The 14,073-nt window shown below is 48.4% G+C and overlaps 1 protein-coding gene across 1 annotated transcript; it reads left to right on the top strand.

Annotated features, from left to right (window-relative positions):
- Positions 1-2,617: 2,617 nt before the first annotated feature.
- LOC141958891 (solute carrier family 2, facilitated glucose transporter member 3) lies at positions 2,618-13,764 on the top strand. The gene is made up of 10 exons (XM_074901882.1): positions 2,618-2,784; positions 5,726-5,821; positions 7,185-7,345; positions 7,613-7,853; positions 8,023-8,185; positions 8,846-9,033; positions 9,418-9,522; positions 9,951-10,052; positions 10,297-10,500; positions 11,013-13,764. Exons 1-10 carry the CDS (start codon positions 2,770-2,772, stop codon positions 11,226-11,228), a joined length of 1,491 nt encoding a protein of 496 aa, XP_074757983.1. The 5' UTR covers positions 2,618-2,769; the 3' UTR covers positions 11,229-13,764.
- Positions 13,765-14,073: the final 309 nt, after the last annotated feature.

Below are 14,073 nucleotides of genomic sequence, written 5' to 3'. Positions count from 1 at the left end.
TGCCACCCACTGTGTTCTGCATCGTGTGTTAGAGATTTAATTTTCAGCTAAACTCTTATTGCTTCTAAGTTGGACTGGTGTTATGTATGTATTTAATAACGTATTTAATACTGTTGAAGTTTCGCTTGTGCCGCACTTGCAGTTCAGGTCAAGAATAAACAAGGAATGAGGCCATTTTAGAGGAATGCTTTGTGCGGTCTGAAGATTGCCTCTGAAATTTGGATATGCTTAAGAGCCTCCCCAAATATGGCAAGTTCCCACACTAACCAGTAAATGAGTATTTCCAGAGCTAATGCCAGAGACAGTTGGGTGATCAGATTCAAGGTGGAGTTTGCTATGCTTGCAAACAAATGGAAAGTAAGCTAGGAAAAAGAAAAATATGAGCCAAGATAAGTCAAACACAAAGTGTTAGGGAATTAGGGCAGGATCTGGCAGCCTGATAGAAGGAGCAAGGCTGCCACAGCTCCAGTAGCAAGGCTGAGCATGTATTTCCTGTAGGCATATGCATAAAAACACACATACACACCACATATGTACACATATGTACACATGGCTGCCACATGGATCTACGCAGAGCATGTACACAAACAGCACCAATGGCTTCATCCTGTTGCCCTCCCAGACTGAGCAGGATGGAGGTCCAATAGCAGGAAATATATCTCTCTATATACACATATATACACGTCTGGATGCTTCCAGGAGCTGGGCTCAGACACACAGCCTGCTCCCAGATCCCAGTCTCCCCAGTTGCTGGCACCTGGGCACATGAGACCCCAAGGCTGCAGCCCGACTCCTGTTGCTGGTGCAGACCCCATCACTCACAGACAGACACAAGTGCGTGCATGTGCACAGCTGGCCAGGACTCCCCTGGTCCCTCCAGTAGCCAACTGCCATGGCCTCACCCTTAGACACCAGTGGGTCTCACCCCTGGTGAGAGACCCCTAGACCCCACGGTCTCTCTGGCTGCTGGCTGGGACTGTCCCTGTTGCTGGGACGGGCAGCTGTTCCCTTACAGGCACTCCCCAGCTCTGAGACCACTTCACCTGCTTGCCAGCTGGTCCAGCTGGATCTTTACTAGCACTCCCACCCTCACCTGCATGCCCGCACTGCCTGCACCACGGGCACATGGGTCCCTGTGACCTGGCACTCAGACTCCCATACACACATCACCCCACCCCAATCCTCACCCAGGAAAAGAGTTGGAATTTAATAACGAGATAGGGCAAACTGTGCTAATCAAGTGCAGGGCAAGGCTGAACACGTGTTCTAGCCAGCCAACAGTTTACCTGCAACTGTTTTTCCCCTCATCCTTCCCTTTCCCTGCTTTGATTCCTCCCCTAAACATCCCATAGTAAATCCTGTGCAATCCCAAAAGGCTTTTCCCCGGCATTGCTCTGAAAGGTGCCCCCACCCTTGGCTCTTCGTGATGGGCTTTCACACTTGGGACAATGGGGCTGATGGCTCTTCTGGGCCAGCCCTGGGGGGGGCGGGCCCAGGCAGGGGGTCCCTTCCTCTGAGTCCTTAATTTGGGTTGCCACCTGGCATTGTGCCCCTCTGCTCCTCTGGGCGTGTGAAAAAGGAGCCTTTGATGTGCTGATGGCTGCTGTGATGGGCCAGGGTGTTATTTGCGGTCCTCCTCCTCCTGCCATTGTCTCTCTGTGCTCCTTTGTGAGAGTGCGGACGAGCTTTTATCACGTAGTCTAAAAAGGGGGACTCTGCAGGCTTCCCTTGCCCTTCTACACAACTCTTTTTCTATTTTAACAACACAGAAATACGCATGAAGGGAGTGAGGGAAAGTGTCCACCCCATTCGATCTGTTAATTTCCAGTTAACTTGTGCTCCAGATGTGACGAAATGCATGTTTGTGACCACGCCAAAGAAACAAGTTAAAATATGATCGTTCTAGTTCTCCAGAATTTGGTGATAAAAGTGAACGTTGGTAATTTTCCTAATAAGGGAAAAACTGCGTAAAAACCGCGCACCCCAGTCCACCCCCCCACCCCACCCCACCCCGCCCTTGCCTCCAGTTCCAGCTCTGAGCTGTTGCTGATTTCTGGAGCCAAAACTTGGCAGATTCTGCATTCGGTGGAGACTTTGTTTGACAGCGGTTTTGCCTGAGCTTCATTCCTCTCCTAGAAGTTCGGCAACTGTTTGACCTGCAGGATGGACAACTTGTGTCCGTCACTGCCGGCCTTGCCGTTTTAACCACAGATTACAAACCGCTTTACGTCGCGCAGCTCCTCTCACACAAACCACCGCTCATCGAACCCTGAACTAACATCTGCGGGGCCTCAGAAGTGGGGCAAAACTTCTCCTTGCGGGCTTGGGGCTTTTCTGTCCGGAGCCGGGCCGGGGCTGCCCTCGCCCGGGCCCTGCCCGCCGCGGCCCGGCGCACCATGGCGGCCCGGCGGCCCGGCACGCACGCTGGCGGAAGCCGCTGATGTCACTCCTAAGTCAGAGAGTGGTGTGAGCTCAGAGGACTGGTGGGGTTTCGGTTTGTCGGGGTGGTGGGTTGGTTTTTTTTTTTGGTAATTACGGGATGCGGGGGAGCTCCTCCCCGGCCCCTCCCCTCCCAGAGGCTATAAAGGCTTGGGCCGCGGCGGGGAGGGGTGTGGGTTTGCGTGGGGCTCGCGCGGTCGGTGCGTGTGGGCGGGGCCGCCGCCTCCTCCTCGCGGGTTCCGTTAGGTGCGGGCGCGGCAGCCGTTGGCCCGGGGCCGTTCGCCGGGAGCTGTTGGCCGCCGGTCAGTCCTTCGCCGTTTACCGAGCAGGATGGATGACAAAAAGGTACAGAGAGAGGCCGCGGGTTTATTCCTCACCCCCCCTCCGTGTTGCTGCGGCCGGTGCGAGGTTTTTACCGGCCGGCAGCCGCCGCTCGGGTCCTCGTGGCGGGGGGGAAATGTCGCGACTTGGCGGGTTGTCGGGATTTATCGCCGCCTCGTCATCGGGTGCGCTTCGGTCGGAGGGAAGATGGATGCGGTGGTGGTGCCGGCCGGCCGGCGCCGCGGTCCGTTAGTGGGAAAATCCCCGTCTGCGGCGGGGGACACACACACACACGACACGGGGGGGCAGCGCGGTGTTTGGGGGGGGTGTCGCGGGTCGCAGGATGGATTTGTTTTCGTGCGTGTGGCCTGATGATCCACATGATGCTATTGGTATTTTTATTGATCACGAGTCTTATTTTGCTGGCAGGGCAGCACTCGTTTGTCCCAGGGTTCGTGGTGCTAAAAGGGGGATTACTCTTAAATGATTTTCTTTTGATGGGTATTGCTTATAATTTAAAATTTCAAGAAGAAAGCAAAGCCCATCTCTCCGCCGGAGAGCAGGGGCCCGAGCGTTTGTCGGCATCGTAATTCATCCGCAGCTACGAGTGAGGCGTGCGCCGGTGGAGTGAGCTAATGACTGCGTGTGTTGGGAGGAGAGAGGAGCAAATACCCACCGAACCCGCTGCAGGGTGCCAGGGGGTCACGGTTACACGAGAAGAGCCGAATCGGGGAAAGCCCGGGGCCCTCCCCGCCATGTTGGTGGGAGATGAGGCAGAGGAAAGCATCTGGTCAAGGTCGCTCGGAGGGGGCTGGGGGCCGCCTTGGCTGGGTTGAACGAGTTGTACGGCTCTGAGGTTCCAGTCCGTGAAGGAGAGAAGCATCTCCTGGCTAATGGACGCTGCTGATGCCTGTGGTTGGAGGGAGGGGTGGTGGTTTGAATTCCTTGGTGGTGTATAGACCTCAGCCTTGAGCCTTTGGGTAGGGTGGGTGTAGTTGCACTATTTCTGAGCTCCCTGGTGGCCTTTTGGGAAGTGAGGCCCTTCCAGCAGTAACAAGTGATCCATACATTAGATCACGGTCTGGCTCACTGGAGGGGATGGGTCAGGCCATGTGATGTCTAGGTGGTAGGAGATGAATAGCTGGCAGCAGCCAGGAGGAGGGGGTATGAAAGGGGGTAGAAGAACTAAGCTCGTTATAGCTCATGTATGTAGCATGTAGGTAAGGGGTTACCAACCAAGCAGGTACCCTAGGGTCTCTGTGCACCCAGAAGAAAAAGGCCAGCTGTGACCGCTGCACACCATGACAAAGCAGAGCCCTGGGGGGAGAGATGCTCTTGTGTTGAGTCACCGTGTTGAAAATGTGGAGAACTGGGTTTTGTCCCCAGCTTTTCCATATCTACTAACTAGGGATGACTTGTCCTGGAGTCCTGTAAGTGCTCAGATGTCTTAATGCCATTTTACAGGCATCCAGGTGCTTTGAAAGAGCTGTGTCCTTGTGGTTCTGTGACAAATTTTGTTGCGACAGAGATCAGGGGAGTGGTCACAGAGTGGCAGGGAGAAGGTCTAGACTGCTTAGGGTGTGTTCAGGTGTGAATGCTACCTTGGGAGTCACCTGCCCCCTGGAAGAAAAGGACCTTGTCCCCTTTGTCTCCATCACTAACCTCATCAGGAAGAAAGCTCAGGCTGAGACACTTGCATGATGTAGGTGGGGGAAACCGTGCCTGAGAGTAATTTCCCCAGTTGATGTTTACTGGGGCCTAACTGATAGCGCTGTGAGGATTGTGCAGGCCAGAAGCACCTACATACTTGGCTTGGAAGATTGGTAAAGTTGTCATGAGCACTGACGGAAGGTTATTGGCAAAAATTTTGGGAAGCCTTGGGAGCTGCTTCTCCTGGAGTTGAACTGAAAAGTGAGAGACTGGAAGAGCTGTGACAGTAGGCCCCACGGAGTACTTTTCTCTCCTCAGCCAGCCTTAGGACAATAATTTGAAAGCCTTGGAAAAGGGACTGTTAATATTTTTGGAAAATCTTTCAATCCCGCCTGAGACAGAAACATGATCTTTCCAAATTGTGCCAACTCAAGCACTGGCAGTCTAACTGCCAACTCCTGAGTCACCTGCTCCCCCACGCCTCCCTAATACAGAGCTGGCTTAAATGCCACAAGCTTTAAAAATTAAGAAAATGTCTGATGCTTTTCACTGTCACTTAAGTTTCTCAGTCTGTGGAACTTCTGAGGTTGGACCTTCCAGCTTCCTCTATGCCTTGGAGGGCTCAGCAGTTTGTTATTTTGTTTTAATAGATTCACAGACACTCAAATTCCAGGGACTATGCTTAATTTAAAATACCAAGTATTGCCACAGCTTCAAGGAAAAATAAACGGGAAGGTTGGCAGCACTGATGGCACCTCTGTGAGGCAGACAGCCCTGCCAGGTGCCCTGGGGCAGGGTTGGGAAGCTCTAGCCTGGGAAAAGTGGGCCTGTTGCTGAAGAGTGCATGTTTTAACTGTTAGGAGTGACTGCCAGTAAGCAGATCTGAGACTCAGTTTATGGGAACTTGTCAGTTGGCACGGGGAAGAATTAGACCCTTGTTTCATGACATGCCAGAGATCAGCAAAAGCTTTTATGTAAAGCAGATCAACCCAAAATAACAGCCACTAATGCAGCCAGTGTATTCATTACTATTGAGCTGAGAATATTTGATGATGAAGGTCAGGAGATAATAAAGACAAGGTCCTGGTAGACCCTCCTAATCACAGAACTTTTTCCTATTCTGCAACTACATCTCCCTTTCCAGGGTCTCTGTTACTGGTACCCACCCTTGCTGGATAAAAGCTCATCCCCTGTCCTTGGGGTACTTGCACATGGCACCTATGAGCTTCAGCTGCTGTTTATGCCAAAGAGAAACTTGTGTAGAAAGCATGACTAAAAAATTAACTGAATAGTTGCTTTTTCTATTTCCCCACAGAAAATCACAGCACCCCTTATCTATGCTGTTTCCATTGCTGCCATTGGATCTCTTCAGTTTGGGTACAACACTGGTGTCATCAATGCTCCTGAGAAGGTGAGAGAGAAAGAGTTGGGGAGATCGTATGAGTGAGAGGCTGATGGGAAAATGGTGTAGAAAGGAGAGGACCTGTCTCACAAGCAGCTAAAAACTTGGTTCTGGTTTATGAAGTCAAGAAGATGTTGAAAACCCCCTCTCGACTACAACAATGAACAGAAAGGGCAAAGTTTTGGGGAGGGGAGAGAGCAATTAGGAGTGCAGGGGGGGCAGGAGGGCTACATCTGCCATGTCCTGGTAGGTCTATATTTGGTGTGTGGAGGAATGTGACCCACTTGAGTTTTGAGTCAGAATAAACCAGCCACGGCAGAAGGAATGTAGAGAGCAGCGTACAGAAAAGAGTTGAGGGTTGATAGGGATTACAGTTGCTCCAGTTTAGTTTATCTCAGGTTTTTTTATTTTATTTGTTTATTCATTCCTTGTTAAGTGTAGATTGAGTGCTTGTAAAAGGGTTGTGACTGGGGTGCTCTGAACAAAACATATGACTGTCGCCTAAGCAAGAAGAGATGAACGTGAGAAATGTGGTGGTTTGGTGTGGGTTTTTTTTTTTCTAACTATAAGATGGTTCCTCTCTCTCTCTCTCTCTCTCTCTCTCTCTCGGGGGACTGAGTCACCAATACCACATCCACCCTGTCTCCGGGAATAGATGTCACATTGCTGGTGGTGGGAGGCGGGGTGGGGGGGGGGGGTGTGTGGTTCTCCCTAGCTAGTGTCCTGCTGCCATCTGCTGGGGCAGACACTGAGGCCATGTCCCCCTCAGCCCTTGCAGAATTGTCCTTGTTATCAAAGAGGATGCCTTGGAAATCAGCAATACAGCCCTGTCGCATCCCCACGGGCAGCAAAGGATTGTTTTACATAACGCAGTTTTTCAGGCTTACCTCAGTGAAACTTTCTGTGTCTCTTATACCGTTTCCATCTCAAAGTTTGTCCCTGCTACCAGAATTCTGGTATTGCCACAAATATTCCCTTGCATTCTCTGGTCATGTTTTATTGAGCCCTCTCTCACTCCCAACTGTCTCACACCCCCTCCCAAGCACCACTAGTGACTCACATCATCCAGGAACATTCAGAAGATAAGCCTGTTTTCCTTAATAAGCACTGTCCCACCCCCCCAACATTCAGTGGAGCAATCTATCCCTTATCATACTGCTACCCATCTACTGAACTTCTTGAAAGTTCCTCTTTCTGCACCCTCATCTTCCCCTTGTATGACTTGTTGCTGCTTACTGAATTTTTATGGTCTATCCTTGCTTCTTGACTCTATGAAAACAGAAGGCAGACCTCAGAAGTAATCTCCCCACTTTTCAGTGCAGAATGCCTCCCGCTGGATTGTAACTCTGTCCCCACCTGGATTCTCTTGCAGATCATCCAGAGGTTCTTCAACAGAACCCTGTCAGAACGGACTGGGGAGGCTGTCTCCCCAGAGCTCCTCACCTCTCTCTGGTCCCTTTCTGTGGCCATCTTCTCAGTAGGAGGGATGATCGGCTCCTTCTCAGTCAGCTTGTTTGTCAACAGATTTGGCAGGTAAGTTGGGAAGAGGAATCCAAGCCATTAGGAAATTTTTCCTTTCTACAGTGGATGTTGGGAGGAAGAGGACACGGGTGAGAGGAAGGGAGGAGAAGGAAGCAAGAATGTGCGGGCTGCAAAAAGAAAGAAAGGTTTGCAGGTTAAGGCAGGAGCTGAATGGTATTACTCTGAGATGGGGGTCGTGGACAAGTATATCCCTCTCCCAGTGATTTTTCCCACTGTATTGCCAGTTTAAGCTCAGTCTTGACATCTTTGTCCTGACAGGAGGAACTCCATGCTACTGGTGAACATCTTGGCCTTTGCTGGTGGCACTCTCATGGGCTTCTCTAAGATGGCAAAGTCAGTGGAGATGCTGATTATTGGCCGCTTCATTATTGGTCTTTTCTGTGGTCTCTGCACTGGTTTTGTGCCCATGTACATCAGTGAGGTCTCGCCCACCAGCGTCCGTGGAGCCTTTGGCACCCTCAACCAGCTGGGCATTGTTGTGGGCATCCTGGTGGCCCAGGTAAGCTTGACACAACCTGATCCTGCCCTCAGGGTGGGAAGGAGGGCTGGGGGAGGGTGAGCTAGTCTGCACTTGCCATCAGGTGTGGTATGGTCCTGTCATACCCACAGGTGTGGGATATTGGAGTATTTAAATCACTCTTTCTATTTCTAAATTATTCTATTTCTAGATCTTTGGCCTGGAGGGAATCATGGGGACTGAAACACTTTGGCCGCTGCTTTTGGGCTTCACAGTCCTCCCAGCGATCCTGCAGTGCGTGGCTCTTCTTTTCTGCCCCGAGAGCCCCCGTTTCCTATTGATCAACAAGATGGAGGAAGAGAAAGCACAAGCAGGTAAGAACTTATCTCTGAAAGGGCAGGGCTGCATTCTGGCTCACAGCTTGTACTGAACTTGAGTGGGAGGTCAGGGCTGACTCTGGAGCCTGTGGGTGGATCAGGGTGTGACTCCTGGAGGGCACCAGACCTACCCTCCCATCCTTAGATTGCACCAGTGCCAGGAACTGTGAGAAACCTGGCATCCTAACAGACTCCAGGTGGGATTAAGATGTGAGAAGTGGCAACTGGCCTGGTGGGATGTAGCAGGGCCAGCTGCTGCAGCTCACTCTTTCAGCTCCTCCTGGAAGGCAGGAAATATGCTGACATGTAACAAGGAGCTTGGAGGGTGTTTCCCTCTCTTAATGCGGAGAGCTGGAGACAGTTCTGACAAGCATGTGAATAGGATTAGGGATGAAATGTAGGTTTGGAGATCAAGAAACGGGAGCAGAACCTGGGCCTGTTTCTATGCTGATCGCAGCACTCCAACCTCTGGGTTGAAAAGATGAGCAAGGCTGCATGTGGAGGCTTGGTCTTTCCCACGCAGCAGACCTGAATGCCACCTGGCAGATGGTCCAGTCTTCCCAGTGTGCCTCCCTGAAATATCAGGGCTGGGTTGGGGGGGACCTACTGGCTATGAGTATATTATACCTGGCATTTTTTCTGGATTCCTCCCTCCAGTTCTCCAGAAACTTCGTGGTACACAAGATGTGTCTCAAGACATCCTGGAGATGAAAGAGGAGAGTGCTAAAATGTCCCAGGAAAAGAAAGCAACTGTGCCAGAGCTCTTCCGTTCCCCAAACTACCGTCAAGCCATTATCATTGCCATCATGCTGCAGCTTTCCCAACAGCTCTCAGGCATCAATGCTGTGAGTTATCTTCCTGTCCCAACTGCTGGGCCTCCCTTATCTCTGCTTACACTTGCACTTGCCACTAACGTTGAGAACTGTGCTTCCAAAAACCTCTTTGTGCCTTGTCTGGCTGTCGCTGTTTTGTGATATTGCAGAGATTGCTAAAATGGAAGGTGGAGATTATATTTGCTTTTACTTCCCCCACCTTCCCACCCCACTGTGGCACGACACTGCAGCCTTGCACCAAATGAATGAACCTTGACTGGAAGGATGCTGTTTTATTTTATACTGTTGAGTGCTTCTTAAAACCTCTCTGTTGGGCCTGCAAGCCATTAGTCAGAGAATGAGGGACATGCTCTCAAACACTGAAATCATGACGGTGTTTTAATTTTTGTTTCCCAGGTATTCTATTATTCTACAGGGATTTTTGAAAGAGCTGGTATCACACAGCCTGTGTATGCCACTATTGGAGCTGGTGTGGTAAACACCGTCTTCACTGTTGTGTCGGTAAGTGGATCAGGGCCTTATGGTGAGAAGTAACTTGGCTGTCTGAGTGTTTTTGAGAGGTTTCGCTGAAGACAAGTAGCCAGGCTGTGGCAAAGCATCGAGAGAGGGAGTGTCTGATGAAAGAATGTGTTAATAAAAGCATTATGGGATGAGAGAAGGGCAGAAAGAGTTATTCTAATCCTTTCAGAAGAAAGGGAGAGTGAAAAGTAGTGCATGAGGGAAAATAATGATGAGAAGGCAGTAACGAGAACCAGCAAGGAAAAACTTGAGCCAAGAATAGAGCAGCCTGGTGACCTGCGCTGAGATCACCACTGGCACTGAGGACTACAGGCAGATAAGGGGTGCAGGGCACACTGAGCGAGGGAGTCTCTTCTGCTCTTGCTGCCAAAGTCACTGATGTTTTTTTCCCTCCTCCTGCCATTTTCCAGCTGTTCCTGGTAGAGCGTGCCGGACGCAGGACCCTCCATTTAGTTGGTTTGGGTGGCATGGCTGTGTGTGCTGTTCTTATGACAGTTGCTTTAGCTCTGAAGGTGAGTCATCTTGTCGAGGCTGACCCCAGCACGGGACCTATAATACTATGCATGTGCCTTGTCCTGCAATTCTGCCCTGCAGGCATTTACAGCTGGGGCTAGAGCTGAGTGCAGCTTCCAAACCGCGAAAACTGTGTCACAGTGTTTACAGTGCAGCTGAGAAAGTTGTGACACTGGAGATAGCATTTGTGCTGTGCCATGTTTGCCTCAAATTGCAGCTGATCATGTTTTGTTTTCCTTGCAGGATGTTGTGGAGTGGATCAGATACATCAGCATTGTTGCCACTTTTGGCTTTGTGGCGCTTTTTGAGATTGGCCCCGGCCCTATTCCATGGTTCATTGTGGCAGAACTTTTCAGCCAGGGCCCACGGCCGGCAGCCATGGCAGTGGCTGGCTGTTCCAATTGGACCTCAAATTTCTTGGTTGGAATGCTGTTCCCATATGCAGAGGTAAGGACCAAGTTTGCAGGGTACTGTGGGAGTGCTTCAATATAGAAATGGGTGTCTCTATCTTTGAGACTTCAAAACATGACTATATGACCCTTCACAAACTGATCTCTCCTTGAAGTTGTCCCTGCTTTGAGCAGAGGGCTGGCCAGCCTCCCAGAGGTCCCTGATTCTGTGTTCTGATTGTTACTGAAGGTTAAAAGTATTGTGGCTCAGCTTATATTTTGCTGTCTGAAGTGCTTGTAGCTTCCAGATAGTTGAAAGAGCCATCTTAATTAGCACATCAAGGCTTTCCATTTAAAAGCCCCAATTTTGGTCATCTCTAGGAATATTAAAGCATTTCAGAAGCCCACAGCAACCTGATTTTGTCTCAAAATGCTGTGTTGAGAAAGTCAGTAAGGGCATTGTTGGAGAAAGGTGTTAGAATTTTGACCTGTCAACTGAAAATTACCTTGCATTTGGGTTTATGAGCTTGTCAAATTAAAACCTCTTGCTTTTTTTTCTCCTCCCTGCAGAAACTGTGTGGCTCCTATGTCTTTCTCATATTCCTTGTTTTCCTGGTCATCTTCTTTGTCTTCACGTTCTTCAAAGTGCCAGAGACCAAAGGCAGGACTTTTGAAGACATCTCCAGGGGCTTTGAAGGACGAGCAGAAGCCAGCCCCACATCACCTGTAGAGAAGAACCCCATGGTGGAGCTGAACAGCATGCAACCTGACAAAGAAGTTGTCTAACATTCGTGACACACCCCTTCTTCGACTCTTACCTGATTAAAGAGTCATTAAAGGAATGAGCAAAGAAAACCATGAGAACTGGGACATTTTTTCCCCCCCCTCAATTGCTGCTATTTTCTTCTTTGCACCCACATACTCAACCATTCTGCCAGGCTTACCAGCGTTAAGCAAATCTGATATGGGTGATGCCATTTTCAAGTACTGGAAGGCACCTGGCATTTGCAAAAATAGTCTCATCTTCCCTGTCACAAACATCAGGAGAACAGAGAAGAGCTGGCAATATTTTTTGCTTTTCTCACCTGTAATTGTTATTTGGGGTTAACATACTTATGCACACAGTGACCATTACACATTTGAATCTAATTACTATTTTTGTAGTGAGTTGAAGTGACCCACTAAACAAGTCCCCGGCCCTTTGAGTCGAGTCTGTGTGTGTGTGTGCAGTGTTACACTGGAATTTAACAAGCCTACCAAAAAGCCATCTCCTTGCTTTTTCCCATCCAGTGTACACTTTTTTTCAGCCTCAGGAAAAAGGGGACCAAGTTACATGCATATTTTTTCCTGCTCTTTTATTTTTTTGTATAGACAGACTGAAAGCATAATTTTACTTGAGTTTATTTATTTGTATGTCACTTTGTAAATATTTATTTTTTTAATGGTGTACAAAAATGTACAGATAATGAAATTGAAGTTGTTTAAGAGAAATAGCTATTCTAACAAAAGATGCTGTAGACTTGAGGTGCAATAAGACTGTAAAGAAGAAATGTGGTATTAAGCAGGAGATTGGGCATTTTGGATGGTATGTACAACAGAGCCAATTATGCACATCACCTTTAAGTTATTTGTGCCCTCTGGAAAGAAATTCAAAGAATTGTGTACTAGTGAGAAGTATGTTTGTCCACCAAAATCTCTGTTATTTGGGGATTTTTTGGGTGGCAATTTTAAGTATTGTTCCCAAGTGTTGATTGGAAGGTGGTATTCAGCAAATGGGTGTTGTTGGTTTGTATTTTCAGTCATGGTTAAGTATTGTATGGGATGATTGAGTGTGGTGATTGCAAACCAGAAGGTAACTTCTCCTGCCTTCTCTTCTACTTTTTGGCTTCTCTGAGGTCAGAAAGTCTAAAATTTGCAATTGTTACTTAAGGGTGTGCAAGGATAAAAATTATTTTCCAAAGCTGTATTTTCTTAGAAACTGTTCTTATAAATATTAAACAGAGGCATGTAGCATGACCCTTCTGGACACAGGCATGGTTGGTTATGGCATTGTAAGCTCATAAAGGTAGAGATGCAGGAGTAGAGACCAGAGCTACTGGAGCTTGCTGGCTTAGCAGTGTGAAAGGCCTGTAGTGCTCAGTCCACTGGTTGGTTGGAGGCCAGATGTCTTTGCCCTGTGTGTCCTCTCTGAAAGATCTGCATGATGTTGTGTTGCTCACCAGTGTGCAGCATGCTGTGTGGATGTGTACAGCTCTGTAATAGTGCCGCCGTTAAAGATATGGCAGACAGCAATTGTACATCAGTAAATATTGGTCTCCCCGCTTGTCAATCAGGAGTATGTATGCGTCTACCCTTGCTGCCAAGCTAGCACAGTTCAGTTCAGGAAGGCAAAAAAGTAGCACGTATGGTATCCTTGCAATTAAGGGGTGGGGGCTTTGCTTCGCTGACCCTGTTGAGAGACTCCAGGCCTGTGTTTGTCCAGATCCGCACAAGCTGTCTAAAGGTAGCATAGAGGTAGGTCCAGTCTAAAATCTGTCTTTAAGATCTTCAGTGTTTTTGGACTCAATCAAACTTGGGTCTACCTGTAAACTCATGCTAGAGTTCATCACTGGAGAGCCTAGAGGAGAGGCAGGCCCTCGGATTCCAAGGTGGGTAAAAAGAAGAAAGGCTTGGAAAAGTTGGAATGACAGCAAATTTGTCAGTGTGGATAGCTCAAGCTTTCTTGACAACATACTGCTTTAGAGCAGGTCAGAAGTTCTCAGAGGTGTATGTTCTGGGGGCATGTATCTGGTACTTAGAGTAACTAGTGATGACATTTCTTCTACCTTCCCTAATGAGAAACAGTTGCAAAGGTTAGTAAAATCTGCTGCTGTGAAATACTTCCTGTGACTTCACTTGAAATACTCCAGCTTTGCACAATGCAGTCCTACTACATCCAGTTTTCCCTAGCTTTCTATCAGGCTTCCATGCCAAATAATGTATTTTCAGAAATACTATATATGATTTATTTTCCAACTTTAATATTTTGGCTCAGTTACACATTTCTGTGCCTGCCCCTTGGCCCTCCGGCACTTGCAGATGTAATATTTCTCTATGGGCACCTATATGTTAGGAAATTCCCCCTACAGCTGTGCGTAAGAGCATTCCATACTTTGCATCAGAGATGTCTGTTGGCTTGGACCGAAATGTGTAGGTCTTTCTCACATGGTATCTCGTTGTTGTTTTCTTTTTCTGTAACAGCATTGTGAATATTTCGGATGGGTTTTATATGCTTATTAATGTGGTTGTTTCCCGTTTTTAAAATAAAAACTATAGAACCAAGCATCTGGTTTGGATTTAACCTTTATCCTGTAGGTTGTCTTTTACTCCTTTATCACATCCTGGAATGTCCTCAACTTCTGTGCTTCAACCTTTCTGACTAGGCCAGCACCCTAGATATGCTGTTTTTATTATAGTGGAAATTACCATTTCTCTCAGCCTCCATGCATAACACCTTAATAAATACCCTTACTACTCTACCTTAGCAGTTTTTAAACTAAAAATGTGCTTCTCTGGTTCTTGTTTGCCCAAATCCTTTTCTAGTATCTCTCAGTAACAGAAGGGAAGCGGCTGGAGGTTAGGAGTTCTGCCC

This window comes from Athene noctua, chromosome 3 (assembly GCF_965140245.1).
Source record: "Athene noctua chromosome 3, bAthNoc1.hap1.1, whole genome shotgun sequence".
Lineage (NCBI taxonomy): Eukaryota > Metazoa > Chordata > Aves > Strigiformes > Strigidae > Athene > Athene noctua.
Note: the sequence above shows the minus strand (reverse complement) of the source record. Positions and strands in the feature narration are given on the sequence as shown.